A 14,589-nucleotide genomic window follows, 5' to 3' on the forward strand; every position below is an offset into this window, starting at 1 on the left:
CAAATTCCATAGGGGTATGTAATCAGTAGAGTAGCATGACAGTTGACTTCCCTGTTAACGACAATTACCGTACACGTGATGTAGCGAAACAACTACACGCAGAAATTCCTCCCCATCGTCTGCTCGTGAAAAACCGGAAGGACACACGAGTGTATCATTACGCTACAACTTCCGTGATGGTACTGTCTTCATTCGCAAAATAAAGAGTTCTATCGGTATACTCTATTGCATAATATTATTTCAATACGTTATTTAGACCATCAAATAAACTAAAACTACATATAACTGGCAAATTTAGAAGAATGGTGATATATTTCCTCGCGGAATTTTTGTCTCCTGTATAGTTGTTAGGTCACTTCCTTCAGGCAGGTGCGAGGAGATAAACAACAACATATACACTAACGCTGTCACCTGGTCAAAACCTCAAATTTAACATTCATTATTCAGGTTCGTAACTTAGATATAAATGTAATTATTAATATTATTCTTTTTAGGTATTTGTATTCTGGTTCAAAACAAATGTCAATGTGCTGTATAGATCTAGCAAATCATCATCATGATCACATGTTCTTTGATTGCGAATTTATTTCAAATCACTACTTATCGAAAAGGGGCGATCATTTCAAACGATTATTGAAATCTTTTTTATTGTTTGAAGGGACAATTGTGTGCTGCTTCTGTCAATAAGGTTTCACATCCCAGAACATCATGGAGGGACAACTGATCAACCTGATAACTTCGTTCAGTGCTCAGATAACTGATCAGTATTTGTATCCATGGTTTTGATATTATAATAATTAGAAAATCAATATGGCAGCTAGAAGGTTTTAAAAACTATATCTTATCTCTGACGTGACCAAATGTCCCCCAAAATGGGTGAGACATTCACTGTATCAGATGCAGGTTTTAATGTAGAATTTATACAAGTTAGTCAGTGTCATTTGTTTAGTACGTTCTCCAAAGGATTTTCTGCTTGAAACATAGCCGTGTGGATGCACAAACCTTTGTAATAATAACAAAGTTGGTTAAGATATAGGCAGGATATGCTTTTGTCATGTTGGTGAAGTGGCAGTGGGGTAGCCTAGCATTAAACCATTCTCTCGTCACGCCGAAGACCCGGGTTCGAGTCCCCACATGGGCACAATGTGTGAAGCCCATTTCATTTGACCACTCTTAAGTGGCATTGTGTATTCATAGCTTTCGACCGTGGGAGGTGTGCCACTTGACACTTATAAGAGGGTATACAAAGTCCATGGTCTAGACTACCAGTCGTCCGACTTCCATTTTTGTGGAAGCCACAGTGGCTGAGTAGGTTAGATGGCTGACTTTGTGTGCTGGCGATTAGGTGCCAGACTCTGAGGGTGGGGGGGTGGAATCTTGGATGGAACTCAACCCAACAAAAGTACTAGAATTAGTACCTTACTGAGAAAGTGTAATCCCAAATATAACATGTTTCACTTTTTAATTGTTGAAAGATGGTTACTGGGGGTAGCATAGTGGATAAAAAGCTTTCTTGTCAGACTGTAGACCCATATGGATACTGCATGTTGGGCCAATTTCTGGTGTCCCTGCTGTGATAGTGCTGAAGAAAGTGTTATAAAACCTTCTGACTGATATACTCACTCATTTATTTGTGTTCATGAATTGGCTGTCAAAGAGTTGAATTCAGAAAGTATTGTCAGTATGGTAACATCTGAAACTTAAGTGGAATAGGTGCAGTAGGGGTAGCCGAGTGGTTAGAGTGTTTGCTCATCATGCCCAAAAGCCAGGTTCAGTTCTCCATGTGGGTACTATATGTGAAACCCATTTCTGGTAGCCTCCCCAATGATATTGCTTGAATATTGCTAAGAGGGACATAAAACCATACTCACTCCTGCACCTGAGGGTGTGTATAACCTGATGCCTAAATGGTTCATTGTACTTGGTTTTGGTTGGACAGTTAGGGGATATTCAGAAGTGAGTGAGTTTGGTTTTGCACCGCTTTTAGCAATATTCCTGCAATATCACGGCAGGGGACACCAGAAATGGGCTTCACACAATGTACCCATGCTGGAAATTGAACCCAGGTCTTCAGTGTGACGAGTGAACACTTTAACCACTAGGCTACCCCACTGCCCTAGGATATTCACTATAATTCTGGAAAAGACTACGTTTTTGCATGTAATACAAACTCTTACTTTTGCAGACTTAGAATGGCAAGCCCAATGGCATTACTTTAACTATGATGGGTGTGAGAGGCAGCAGCTTGTCATGGTGCGATGTGAAGGATTCTCCGGCTACCAGCAAACCAACCACTTACTGTTACCGCATCTCTCCACCAAGCTATAATCACAACTGGACCGATCTACACTACGCCGCCAGTCATGGGAATGTTCGGCGTATTCATGAAATACTACACAAAACAGGTTTGTTAAATCTTGTATTTAACATGTTTTAACTGACATTTTGGGCAAAGCTTGTGTTGATATTTATATAATGATATACTTTTACACTTATCAAAGATTTGTTTTAATACTTTGAGTAATAAAGCATAGGTATTATAATTTGCAAAGAATTTTCTGTTTTGTTTCTTGTTTAGCACTGCTCTCAACAATATTGCAGCTATATGGTGGCGGTCTGTAAATCGAGTCAATCCAGTGATTATCATGAGCATCAATAGGGGGGCCAGCAATTTTGTACATACAGATATTAAAAAATTATTCTTAGAAAATATGGGAAGAGGGAGGGGGTCATTCATTTGTACATGACATGCATTTGGGGTCACTTACTTTGTACATCATTTTTTTTTGGTGGGGGGCAGTCACACTGTACATGCGTCTCCATAAAAATCATCATCACCCCTCCTAGCCATAAATTATGAACGGTCCCTAATCAAGATTTTGACTACATTTTTAGTGTACAATAATCCATGAGTGATTGGTGACTTTCCTATTCTCACTTCACCAGGTACAGTAAACCTGAATCGCAAAGACTACTATGGAAAGACGCCTCTGTACTGGGCAGCCTACAAGGGGCACAAGAATTGTATAGAGGAACTACTCAAGTTTGGTGCCCACGTGAACACACAGTGTCGTCATGGTGGCACTCCTCTGCATGCTGTTGTGAGTCTGTACCCAGACAGTGCCTTACTGCTTATAAAGGTAATGTTAAACATGGTTATGTCTCAACAACAGAGCTGTCAATCACGATATACTTTTTCTTTTTTTATACAACAAATGCTGAACAAGTGTGGACTGTCCTTAATGCATCAGCCTATGACCTGACAGTGCCTCTCTGTGTATAGTATTAGGCAGTGTTTTACGCGACCCGCAAATGTGCATCCAGTACATGCATATGTAAAGAATGGACACAGAAAACCGCAAATACCATTACACCATTTCAGTACTTTACAAGACCCCCACATTACCAGCAAGGACCTGTAAAATGTATTGAAGGGGATGTCTAGACCCCCATGTTTGTAAGTCAAGGTAAAACCCTGGTATTAATCATGTTGTTGTAGCAACATTTTAAAAAAGGCTCAGTGGTATTTTGTCCAGCTGTAGCTTTGAATGGGAAATGTCTCTGAGTTGCATCTTTTTCAAATTTCTTCCAGTATTTGTCTGACTGTGATCATGGTGGTGGTGTTTATTTATTGTTAATTCTGTAAGCATTTAAGCATTTAATACTTGAACGTTTGCAACCTGAAAATGCAAAAACGTCCTCATCTTCATACCAAAATGATCTTATCAGACTCAGAATAATTTGATTATTAGGCTTTAAATCACCACTACTTAAACTTGGGCATTATATATCATTTTGCATTGAGCAGCAGGTTGTACCTGTTTATATTTTGTGAAACAAGGTTGCACTGTGTACAAGTAGGTTTCGTTTCCTTAAATTGAGCCGTGTCCGTTAAATTATGAATTGATTATCAGGATCATATGCTAGAAGATTATGTAACATACTTTTATCTATCGTAGTAGTCACAAAGACTGACTGATCTCTCGCTCGCTCCCTCCCTCCCTCACTCACTCACTCTGTGAATGTGTTCCAGCATGGAGCAGATGTGAACTGTGCAGACAATTGGGGCGTGACTCCGATGTATCTCGCTGCATCTCACGGCCAGCTGGAGGTATTACACTACCTAGTGGTGGCCGGAGCACAGCTTACATTCAAAAACAAGGTATGTGGCTTCTCTACAGGGAATGTGGTAGCTAGTATTGAACAGAGCCACATTAAAAAATGTTCTTACTTCACAATTTTTCCTATCAACAATCAGAATGTGATAAATCTCAGCTGTCACAAAAAATTGAAATCATGCGTCCTGATTGCATCGTGTGAGTTGTGGAGAATTCACAGGCATTGGAGGCATTCCGCATGTTTAGATGCAGTCTTTTCTTTAAGATTCAGCTACAGTTCTTTACCACCTTGATCTATGTTACATAGGACCTCTTTCTAAATGGTATACAGAAATCAGGTGTGCTTGCCTGAGTGCTTTGCTCATGTGTACCAAGAACTGACTGACTGGAAAGTTGTTCACAGAGAAATATTTTATTAGACTAATAGATCATGAAGGTTCTGACAGTATATTGTTAATATACAAGTGAGGCCAGCCATAATGATTCTTGCGTAATAGTTCGTAAGTTTTAGCCTAAAATCAGCTTGTCCATCCCCAAATTATGATTCCTGTCAGTTTGAGTATGCAGTATTTACTTTAAGATACAATAAAATATCACCTAGAGCAAAGTGCTGACGGCAGTCTGTAAATAATTAAATCTGGACCAGACAATCCCGCGATTGACATCATGAGCATAGATTTTCACAATGAGACATCATGCCTTTGTTAAACAAACTTATTTCATGAGTCGAGAAATGCAGTTTTACTCGCTGAAACTCTACAAACATTGGCAAATTGTCAGATTGTTTACAAAATTCCTGGCAGCAAATATAGGGATGCTGATACGGAACAACAGCAGATACAGTGAATAGTGTTCTTTTATGTTGATATTAATTGATATATTATCCATGCAAGGTACCTGCCTAATATTATACATATTTTCTTTGTCAGTTGTCTTACGATATTTGCATTTTGTTATCATTCCTTTGTTGTAACACTGAACCGAATCATTCTAGGTTATGTTTTCATATTGAAGTTCTCTGATGTGAGACAGACAATAATTAGGTGGTTGTTTTGCTCAAGCATTTTCCTTTGTAGGCATGTATATGTTACAGTCAGTGTGTAAAAGGTGATTGACTCAAGCAATTATACAGTATGTTTGGGTCAAAATGATACCGATGAATCACAATCTCAAAAATACAAAAGTTACTTAAGTGCAGCACAGGGGATTTGACCAGTCTAAGTAAACTTAGGCTTAGTCTAACCTTCTAATAGGGTTTGTTAGACTCAGTATAGCAGTGTAACAAGTGATACTGAGCCTACGTTTACTTAGACTGGGGATTTGACATGCTTGAGGCTACATGCTTTTATGACCAATAAGTCAGGCTTTCAATTTATGATAGGAATTGTTGGGAAGAAAGTATCTTTTTTATTGACAAAGTGTTCTTAGGCGATTTATTCATTTGTGACTACTCGTCCCTTTCCGTAACCTGAAAGAAGACTCGTACCCCTCTCGTAGCCATGTTGGGGAGAAATATTCCCCCAGCCAATCAGAATGCGCGTATGTAAAGAAGAAATTGGGTCAAAATAGTTAGTTGAAATAATTTTCATTTCGGCTTGCATAATTATTCCCCAGACACTTCAAGTATATTTTAGTTATTGCATAGTCCTCCTGGGTTTCCTGAATTTTTATAACCAGGATATATTAACATTATGGCGTAGGAAAGTATTTAAGCATGTTAAACATATACCCTTCGAGGTAATTTCCTTGGTGTGGATGCCATGTTTATTTTCCAAGTAAACAAGAGTTACATGCCCTTGAAAATAGTTCGGCGACTAGACTATTTATTTCTCTCTGTGCTTTTGTGGTCAGACAGTCAAGTTCAGTAAAATGGCTATGCGAGGGGTACGAGTCTTCTTTCAGGTTACGGAAAGGGACGAGTAGTTATGAATGGGGATTTATTAAATGATTTAAAGAACATATTTTTAAACTTATCCTATCTCACGGTATGCACCTCTTTTCTTCTTCTACGAGTACGACCATGTGTGGAAACGTGCTGTAGGCTAAGTTGAATCAAACTTCCTGGCCTCTGCCCACCTGACCTCTGCCCCCACTCCGATAACAATACCTGTCAATCATCTCAGTAAGCGTGCAGATCGCTCAGATGATCACGTGACGCTCTGTGCCTGTCATTCTCTTTCTTGTCGCTACATCGTGTGGACGTGTGCTAATTTCTATTGAAGATTTTGTACTGTGTTCAAGATGGGTAGATCTCGTCGCAGTAATTGTACTAAGCGCAAACATTGCGACAAGTGCAACAGTAACTTTTCTGCTGCAGACCCACATACGTTGTGTGTGGATTGTTTGGGATGTTGCGATTGGTCGCAGACCGGTGCACTTACTCTGCTCAACTTGATGAGGATGCATTTTCGGAATATCGCCGGGTGGCTTCTCTACTTTTGTCTGGCAGAGATCGCCGTAAACCTTCGGAGGGTCCTTCTTCTGCTAAACAATCGAAAACTGAACGTCGTACCAAGACACCGGCTCGCAGGTCTAAGTCTCCGTCGCCAGATGAAGAATTTCTATGTGAGGCTTCCGAGGATCTCCGGCGATTATTTCTTTCACAAGTATCCAGTCCTATTGTGATTCCAGATCATTCACCGCCTAGAGTTGTAGTTTTGACTACTTCATCTGGCCAATCCTGTACGTCTACCCTGGTGACGATTTCTCAGAACCATGGTGATCCTACGCCGAATGTTTCCAGTGTGGCGCTTGGTTTGATGCCCAGCATTCACTCTCAAGGGGTGGATACGTTCGGTTCGGCGCTTTCCAGCAAGGTGATTGGCTCTATGCTTTCTACCCATGCACCGCTTGTCTCCAGTTTCGCGCTTTCATACCCTCCAGTGTCATACCTACTAGTATGACGTTGAGTTCCAGTGCGGCGCTTTCTACCTCTGCCTCGTATGCCATCCCGCCTGTTCATGGAGCACTGCCGACTTCCAGTACACCATTTACCTCTGATGTGATGAATACCTTCAATGTGCCGCTTGCTTGCGGCTCAGCGCTTTCTGTCAAAGCGCCGCTTGCTGTCAGTATGCCCTTTGCTCCCGGTTCGGCGCTTGCTACCAGAGCGCCGCTTACTCCCGATTCGGCACTTACTGTCAGAGTGCCTCTTGCTCGGTTCAGTGCTTGCTGGCAGAACGCCGCTTGCTCCTGGTTCGGCGCTTATTGTCTGGAAGTGCCACTTGCTGTCAAAGAGCCACTTCTACGCTTGCTGGCAGAGCGCCACTTGCTCCCGGTTCGGCTCCTACTGGTGGTACCTCACTTGCCTCCTATGCGTCACTTCGCTCCTAGTTTGGCGTTTACTGTCGGAGCGGCTCCTATTTCCAATATGCCGCTTTGTCCTGGTTCAGTGCTTCATGTCAGAGCGTTGCTTGCTGCTTGTGTGACGCTTAATTCCAGTGTACCACAGTCTTCCATTGTGCCGCTTTCTACTGGTTCTACGTTGCGGCCTTTGCCAGGTCATCCACCCATGCCAGCCTCTGGTTCTATATTGCCTCCTACTTTCGGTACTACGCCTCACACATCAGCCAGACCTATTTTACCGGTTTCTTGGGATCTGTCGTCTGAGAGTTCTGCGTCTCGACCTCTTGATTTTAATCAACTCCACCATCGACAGTTCAGCCAGCTGGCCCTCTGGCCGTTCCACCTCTCTCCGGGGATGAAACTCCTCTATCAGCTACGCCTTCTCCTACTTCAGATGGCACTTCGGCTTCAGATGTCAGCGTGGATGCAGTCGACACACGTCAGTTATTAGTTTGGATTGCTGATAACCTTCGACTACGTCGTAGCAGTTCACCTTCGGACTTGTTGATTAGCTTTGGTATGAAACCAGGGGATCTCGGCTCTATCACTTTTCCACCTCGTCCCTGCATTACTCAACTTGCGGTTTCGCTTGATGAGGTGTTTGACAACTTAAGAAAGGTTAAGGATTGGTTCGCGGCACCCTGATTTAACTTGGCTGTTTCCCATGTTCATGGGTTTTCTATGTTGATTGCCTCACCTTCTGTGGATGATGACAATTCTCTGTTGGGTTCTAAACTTCTAAACAGAGGACCTATTCTCCCTTTCTGGTTGATGACCGTGAATTGTCGCACCTGGACGGTGCCATTAGGAGGATCCTAGCTCCCCTCAACTTGGTTTTGAGGGCGACTAAAGCTGTGGCTATGTCTGTCTCGCATGCGGCTTCCCCTCAACAGGCTTGTGTTAGGGCTGCGATGGTGTTGTTACAGGAGCAGTTCCAGACATCTTGGATCAGCTGGCCCATTTTTTCTCCTACCTCACGGCAGTTCGCGCAGGGGCCCGCTTCACTTATCTTCGTGGGAGTATAGATTCCGGACAAATCTGTTCCGTCAACCTTGGTCAGGCAGATCACTCTTTAACGGGGCTATAAGGGATATAGCCGCTAAAGATGGGCAGGATGCTCATTTGCAAGTCTCGGTGGAGCTGTTGAAGTTTCAGCGATTGCAAGTAAAAGATTTGTTGAGTCAACGGCGGCCAGCTACCTACGTGCCGTCCAACCCAGATCTTCGTTCGGGATCTTTGTCTTCCTTTCGAGGAAGAGGTTTGAACAGAGGACGTTCCAACCGTCAGCTGATCGTTCACTGCTTCTCGACCAGCTTCCGGTTCCGAGCAGTCCTCCAATCAGAGGACCAGAAGCAGTGACTTGATGATATCAGAGCACGATTGGATCCTTATGCCTCCAATCATGCCTATCACGACTTCCCCAGTGGGCGGAAGACTTACACTTCAATTGGACCATCTTGGACGGCCCTTACGTTCTATGAACTCTGTCCAAGGGATTTCAACTTCCGGTCATCGGCAACCCTCCTATCACATTGTTTCCGGAGCACAGGACGTATCCTGTTCGTCAACTGACTGTGCTACAATCCACCGTATCTACGCTTCTTCAGAAACTTGCGATCGAATCCCTAGGCTCGACTCCGACCGACCCGGGGTTCTACTCTCCAATATTTCTTGACCCGAAGAAGGATTCCAAGAAGTTGAGAGTCATCTTCAACATGAAGGTCTTCATTTCCGTATGGTGTTGGTGGCTTTACTCAAGACTATCATCAAACCGGGGGATTACATGGTCAGCCTAGACCTTCAGGATGCATACCTTCACATCCCGATCTTCCTGGACCATCGCAAAGTTTCTTCGTTTCGTCTTCGAGGACACCCACTACCAGTGTCTCAACCCAGGACTCTTCGTCAGTGGCAGGAGCTCCTGGGTCTCTTGACGTCGGCCCAGGCGTTGAACCTCAGGGGTCAACTTCAACTTTGACCGTTGCAGTTATTCCTGGCTCCACACATCAGGGTGGGCAACCCGCTTTCCCTGATCAAGTTACCTCTGGCGCTCCATCCCCATCTCCTCTGGTGGATGGAAGTGTTGAACGTCTGCAGCGGAGTCTGCTTGAGGCCGTTCGTCCCGACACACCACCTGTACGTGGACGCATCTCTACATTGGTGGGGGGTTCACCTTCTCGATCAGCAAGTGGCAGGGCGGTGGTCTCTCACAGATCACGCTTACCACATCAACGTTCTAGAGCTCAGGGCAGTGATTCTTTCCATCACTCACTGGCAAGAGATTCTACGATCGACCTCTCTCTTGATCCGTTCGGACAATGCAGCGGTAGTGTGGCACATCAACCGGATGGGACCGACAGGGTCGCCGCAACTTCTGCAGTGGACACAACGGTTCTTCCAGCTGGTGGACAATCTCGACATCTCTGTTCGAGCCAATCATATTCCCAGGAGTGAAGAATGTGATTGCGGATTCTCTGTCCTGGCCACTTCGTCCCTCCCCGACAGAGTGGAAACTTCATCCACAGGTGTTCCACACCGTCTGCTTTCCATTGACGACTACGACGGTAGATCTGTTCGCCACTTGTTTCAACCACCAGTTACCTCTGTTTGTGTCTCCGATTCCGGACCCTCTGGCCTGGGGTCTCGACGCTCTAGCCATTCCTTGGGACGACCTAAACGTTTACGCCTTTCCACCAGTGCCCATACTTCCACGCATACTACTGAAACTACGCACGACTCAGCAGATGACACTTCTTTTGGTCGCGCCCTTCTGGACGGCCAGAGGGTGGTTCGTCGATCTACAAGAACTGGCCAATCCAGATCCTGTACCACTTCCCGAACGCCTCGATCTTCTGGTGCACCCGCACTCCAATCAGCTGCATTGGTCTCTGCTCACACTTCATCTTCACGTTTGGCGCATCTCTATAAGTCGCTAACTGCAAAGGGATATTCTGAGCCTGTTGCTACTAGGTCACTCTATGATGACAAGTGGAAGAACTTTGAGGCATACTGCAGGGCCAGTCAGGTATAGCTTCTCCCACTACTGTTTCGCCGCAGTTGGTGGCAGAGTACCTCCAACATCTTCGTACCTCCAAGAAGCTTAATGGTTCTACATTGTCTACTTAGCTGGCTGCCCTTAACACTGTTATTGCGCCAGCCACAGGTGTGAAGTTGTCGACTGTTCCTGAGCTCCAGTCTCTCCTAAGATCTTATAGACTTGCTGACCAATCCCGGAAGTTCCGACCAACATCTTGGGACCTTACCGTTGTGCTTAATCATCTTACGTCAGCGACTTACGAACCCTTGGAGGGAAAAGACTTTGAGCAGATCACGTTTAAGACGTTCTTCCTCCTGGCTTTGGCCACTGCTGCCTGCATTTCCGAGTTACACGCTCTTGATGTCTCCCGGGTGCAGTTTGAAAGGTCAAGACATGCTAAAGTTTTTCTTGGTTTGCGGTGGGATTTCGTCGCCAAGAACCAACTACCAGGACAGCCAGACCGCACGTTCACAATTCCACCGCTGTCCACTATCTTGGGTCCCGATGACACGGAAGATCTTTCTCTATGCCCAGTTCGGGCATTGCGGATCTATTTAGCTGCCTCTAAGGACCGACGCAGGGTGCGCAAGAGACTTTTATCCTGTTATCTGCTGCCTCGCGCACCACTTTGGTGTTTTGGTTGAGATCCACTATCCTGAGTGCTTATGCCTATGTTGACCTTCCTCCACCTTCGACAGCGAATCCTCATGAGACTCGGGCCCTAGCTTCCACCATGGTGCTTCATAGGAACTGTTCCCTCCAGGCCATCATGGAGGGATGTTTTTGGAAGTCAGATACAGTTTTCGCCTCACACTATCTTCGGGATCTCTCGGTCACGGACGTGGAGGGCCTATACCAGTTCGGTCCTCTGGTCCTAGCTCAGCAGCTGTCATCGACCCGTGCTCGCAGATGAAGCAGTCCTTCCGCGTGTCGGTTTTGCTTTCTGTACAATTAATAAAAGATCTCGATGTTAGCTTTATCTTTGTACCTTTTTTATCTTGGCTTAGACCACCTCTCCTGGGGAACTAGGGCGTGGCTGCACTGTCATAGTTATGACTCTATAGACCGAGAGGCCAGTCTTGTGCTACATACAGAGGTGCTCGACACTCCGCTTACTGACCTCTACTCTCTGAGCAATTACGTCAGTGAAGTGTTGATTTCCGATTACCTGCATGGTTTTCGAAGCGTTCCGCTCCTAGGTCCTTTCTCATCTTGGTAAATTAGGGAGATTGGTACTGAACGTTAAACTAGTTGAGCAAACGGGCTATTCCTTCTTTCACCGCCTTCCAGTGTGTGTCTGTGGGGGATAGTTTCGAAGCAGGGACTGTTCAGAGTAAGGTCCTCGACTTTAATTCACTGGGGTCACTTGATTAATCGTGGGGAGGCGGGGTCCACTTGCCCCATTTGCTTGTCAAAAGTTGCGGCTGAAACCACATTAATTCAGGACCGCCCACTCCCTAGAGTTTTTGTGTTTTGTAAACTAAGGGGTTATCAGAAACAACCATCACAAGTTGGAGTTAGCATATCGGGAGTTGGTGCTTTCTTCTGGCCTCCTAGGGTTATGTGTCTTCACGGTTGTAAGTATTGACAGGGTAATCTGCGGCCCTCCAGCTAACAGTGGGATAATGCATACCGTGAGATAGGATAAGTTTAAAAATTTGGAAATTTTACTATAAATTGTATATTTATATACTTATCCTATCTCACGCGATGGATACCCACCCGACCTGCCCCACATCACAGATTACCGGAGGCTCCAAGACGAGAATCACAATCACAGAGCGTCATGTGATCATCTGAGCGATCTGCACGCTTACTGAGATGATTGACAGGTATTGTTATTGGAGTGGGGGCAGAGGTCAGGTGGGCAGAGGTCAGGAAGTTTGATTCAACTTAGCCTACAGCACGTTTCCACACATGGTCGTAGAAGAAGAAGAGAGGTGCATACCATGAGATAGGATAAGTATATAAATATACGATTTATAGTAAAATTTCCAATTTGTTTCTGTTTGTGTCTTATTAAATTTCAGACTTGGTTGTTTTGTTGCCTTGTCTATTTTTGGGGAATATGAACTGCCTTATTATCAATATATGTTTCTATTTGTTTTAGTCCGGAGATATCCCAAAGCAGTTGAGTTGCCACAAGGACTTCTGTGCCTATCTGTGCCGCCTCTCCCAGACTCCGCGAAGTTTGCAACATCTTTGCCGTGCCACAATTCGAGATGAGCTAGGTGACCATCCACAGACCAAAGTGGATAGTTTCATGATTCCTCGACAGCTCAAAGACTATTTACTACTAACAGAACTAAGCTGACATGATTGAACTGATGAGGGTCTGTCTCAAAAAGCTGTCTGCTGTACCAAAAAAGAAGAAACTATATGAAGATTTTAAACTTGTGTGGGTAGATAGGGTACCGGATATAGAACAGTATTTCATCATATCAAGCCATGACAGGTTTGCATGCTTCTAAATATCATACACTAGCAGCAAGTCGGTCTCAATTTGAATTAGCTGTTACGACTTTTGAGACGCCCCACATGTGTATTGTGATTAATGTTTACAATTATCAATTGTGATTTTTCATATCACCTGCTATTACAATGGAGGAAAATGAACTTGTTTCTTTCATGTATTTTGTGATGCAGATTCGTGACACTCTGAGTCATCATGTCATCACTTGCCACTTGTGTGTTGTGTCATTATGTGATCAGAGTGAGGGACTGGGCATTTATTAAGGATTTTTTAGGGTGAGTGGCCCAGTGCCATTGGTCTTAGGACTTTATCATATTATTACCCCCACCCCCGTATAGTTAATGTGGCGGTGGGGTAGCCTAGTGGTTAAAGTGTTTGCTCATCATGCCGAAGACCCTGGTTCGATTACCCACATGGGTACAATGAGTGAAGCTGATTTCTGGTGTCCCCAGCCATGATGTTGGTGGAATATTGCTAAATGCGGCATAAAAAAAACTCTCTCACTCACTATAGTTAATGCCCGCCGTGATATTGCTGGAATATTGCTAAAAGTGGCGTAAAACCCAACTCACTCACTTATAGTTGTCCCTAAAAACAATAATAATCCTAGCACAATCGCCACTATTTCTGCATCATATGAAAATGTTGACATATCTCTCTGCGACTGTTTGGATATACAAAATATTGATGAAGCATCAGTCTCATTAAAATCATAACTTTCATTCAATTATGATCTATCGTGCTGGTTATCGCTTACAGTATGCAGATCGATAATCAGAGATAAGAATTCGATCAATAATGGGTTGTATTCGTAAACCCCACTACAAAACTGATGTGGGAAATCATAATCTCAATCGTAACATTGTGAACTCAAAACAGGCACCAATGAAAACTACAGTGAAGGCGATCCAGGATACTTCTGGTTGAGACTCCCTTGCAAGTATGTTGTTTACATTGCTGTTATAGAGGCGATGGGGTAGCCCAGTGGTTACAGCGTTCGCTCATCATAGCGAAGGCCCATTTCTGGTGTCCCCTGCTGCGATATTGCTGGAATATTGCTAAAAGCAGCATGAAACCAAACTCACCCACTCACTCGTATTGCTGTTTTACGAGTCAGGAAACTGTGTCAGTTGTTTTGGTCTTGAATATAACAATAAGAAACATACTTTTAAAAAAATTGATTTTCATGAATATTTTTTAAAGTAAATGGATTAGTATCCCGAGCCAATCGATAATCGCTGACGAAAGTGAGATCGATTGACTGACCGAATGTTCCATCAATTGCTCCAACAGTTATAATCTTATCTGAGGACATCATAAAATGGGGAGATAAGGTATGGTGTCTGAGTGATAGATCTGATTTTTGAGAGACTGATGAAGCAGGAGACTAGAGGATGTAGTAAATTAGTGAATGTTGATTTGAATGCTGGGTATTACAGATTTTCAAAATGGGCCACTTCCTTCATCTTTGAATTGTGTACCCCAATACCTGTGCGTAGATTGTTGCTTATATCAATCAGAGGTCTGTCTGGTCCAGACTGATATATACAGACCTAATTATTGCAGAGCGTTGTGTTAGACAACAAATGAACATTTTTTTACATGTATAGGTGAAA

The 14,589-nt window shown here is 43.9% G+C and overlaps 1 protein-coding gene across 2 annotated transcripts; it reads left to right on the forward strand.

Moving 5' to 3' along the window:
• The first annotated feature begins 357 nt into the window (after positions 1-357).
• Positions 358-13,414, forward strand: LOC124282104 (serine/threonine-protein phosphatase 6 regulatory ankyrin repeat subunit A-like). 2 transcript variants are annotated; one of them, XM_046718074.1, is made up of 5 exons: positions 358-447; positions 2,186-2,405; positions 2,947-3,140; positions 4,034-4,162; positions 12,611-13,414. In XM_046718074.1, exons 2-5 carry the CDS (start codon positions 2,222-2,224, stop codon positions 12,812-12,814), a joined length of 711 nt encoding a protein of 236 aa, XP_046574030.1. In that variant the 5' UTR covers positions 358-447; positions 2,186-2,221; the 3' UTR covers positions 12,815-13,414. The 2 variants fall into 2 exon arrangements, with proteins under 2 accessions (XP_046574030.1, XP_046574031.1); XM_046718075.1 differs by having other exon boundaries at positions 2,192-2,405.
• Positions 13,415-14,589: the final 1,175 nt, after the last annotated feature.

Source organism: Haliotis rubra, unplaced genomic scaffold, assembly GCF_003918875.1.
Source record: "Haliotis rubra isolate DU_JTF1 unplaced genomic scaffold, ASM391887v1 Scf292, whole genome shotgun sequence".
NCBI lineage: Eukaryota > Metazoa > Mollusca > Gastropoda > Lepetellida > Haliotidae > Haliotis > Haliotis rubra.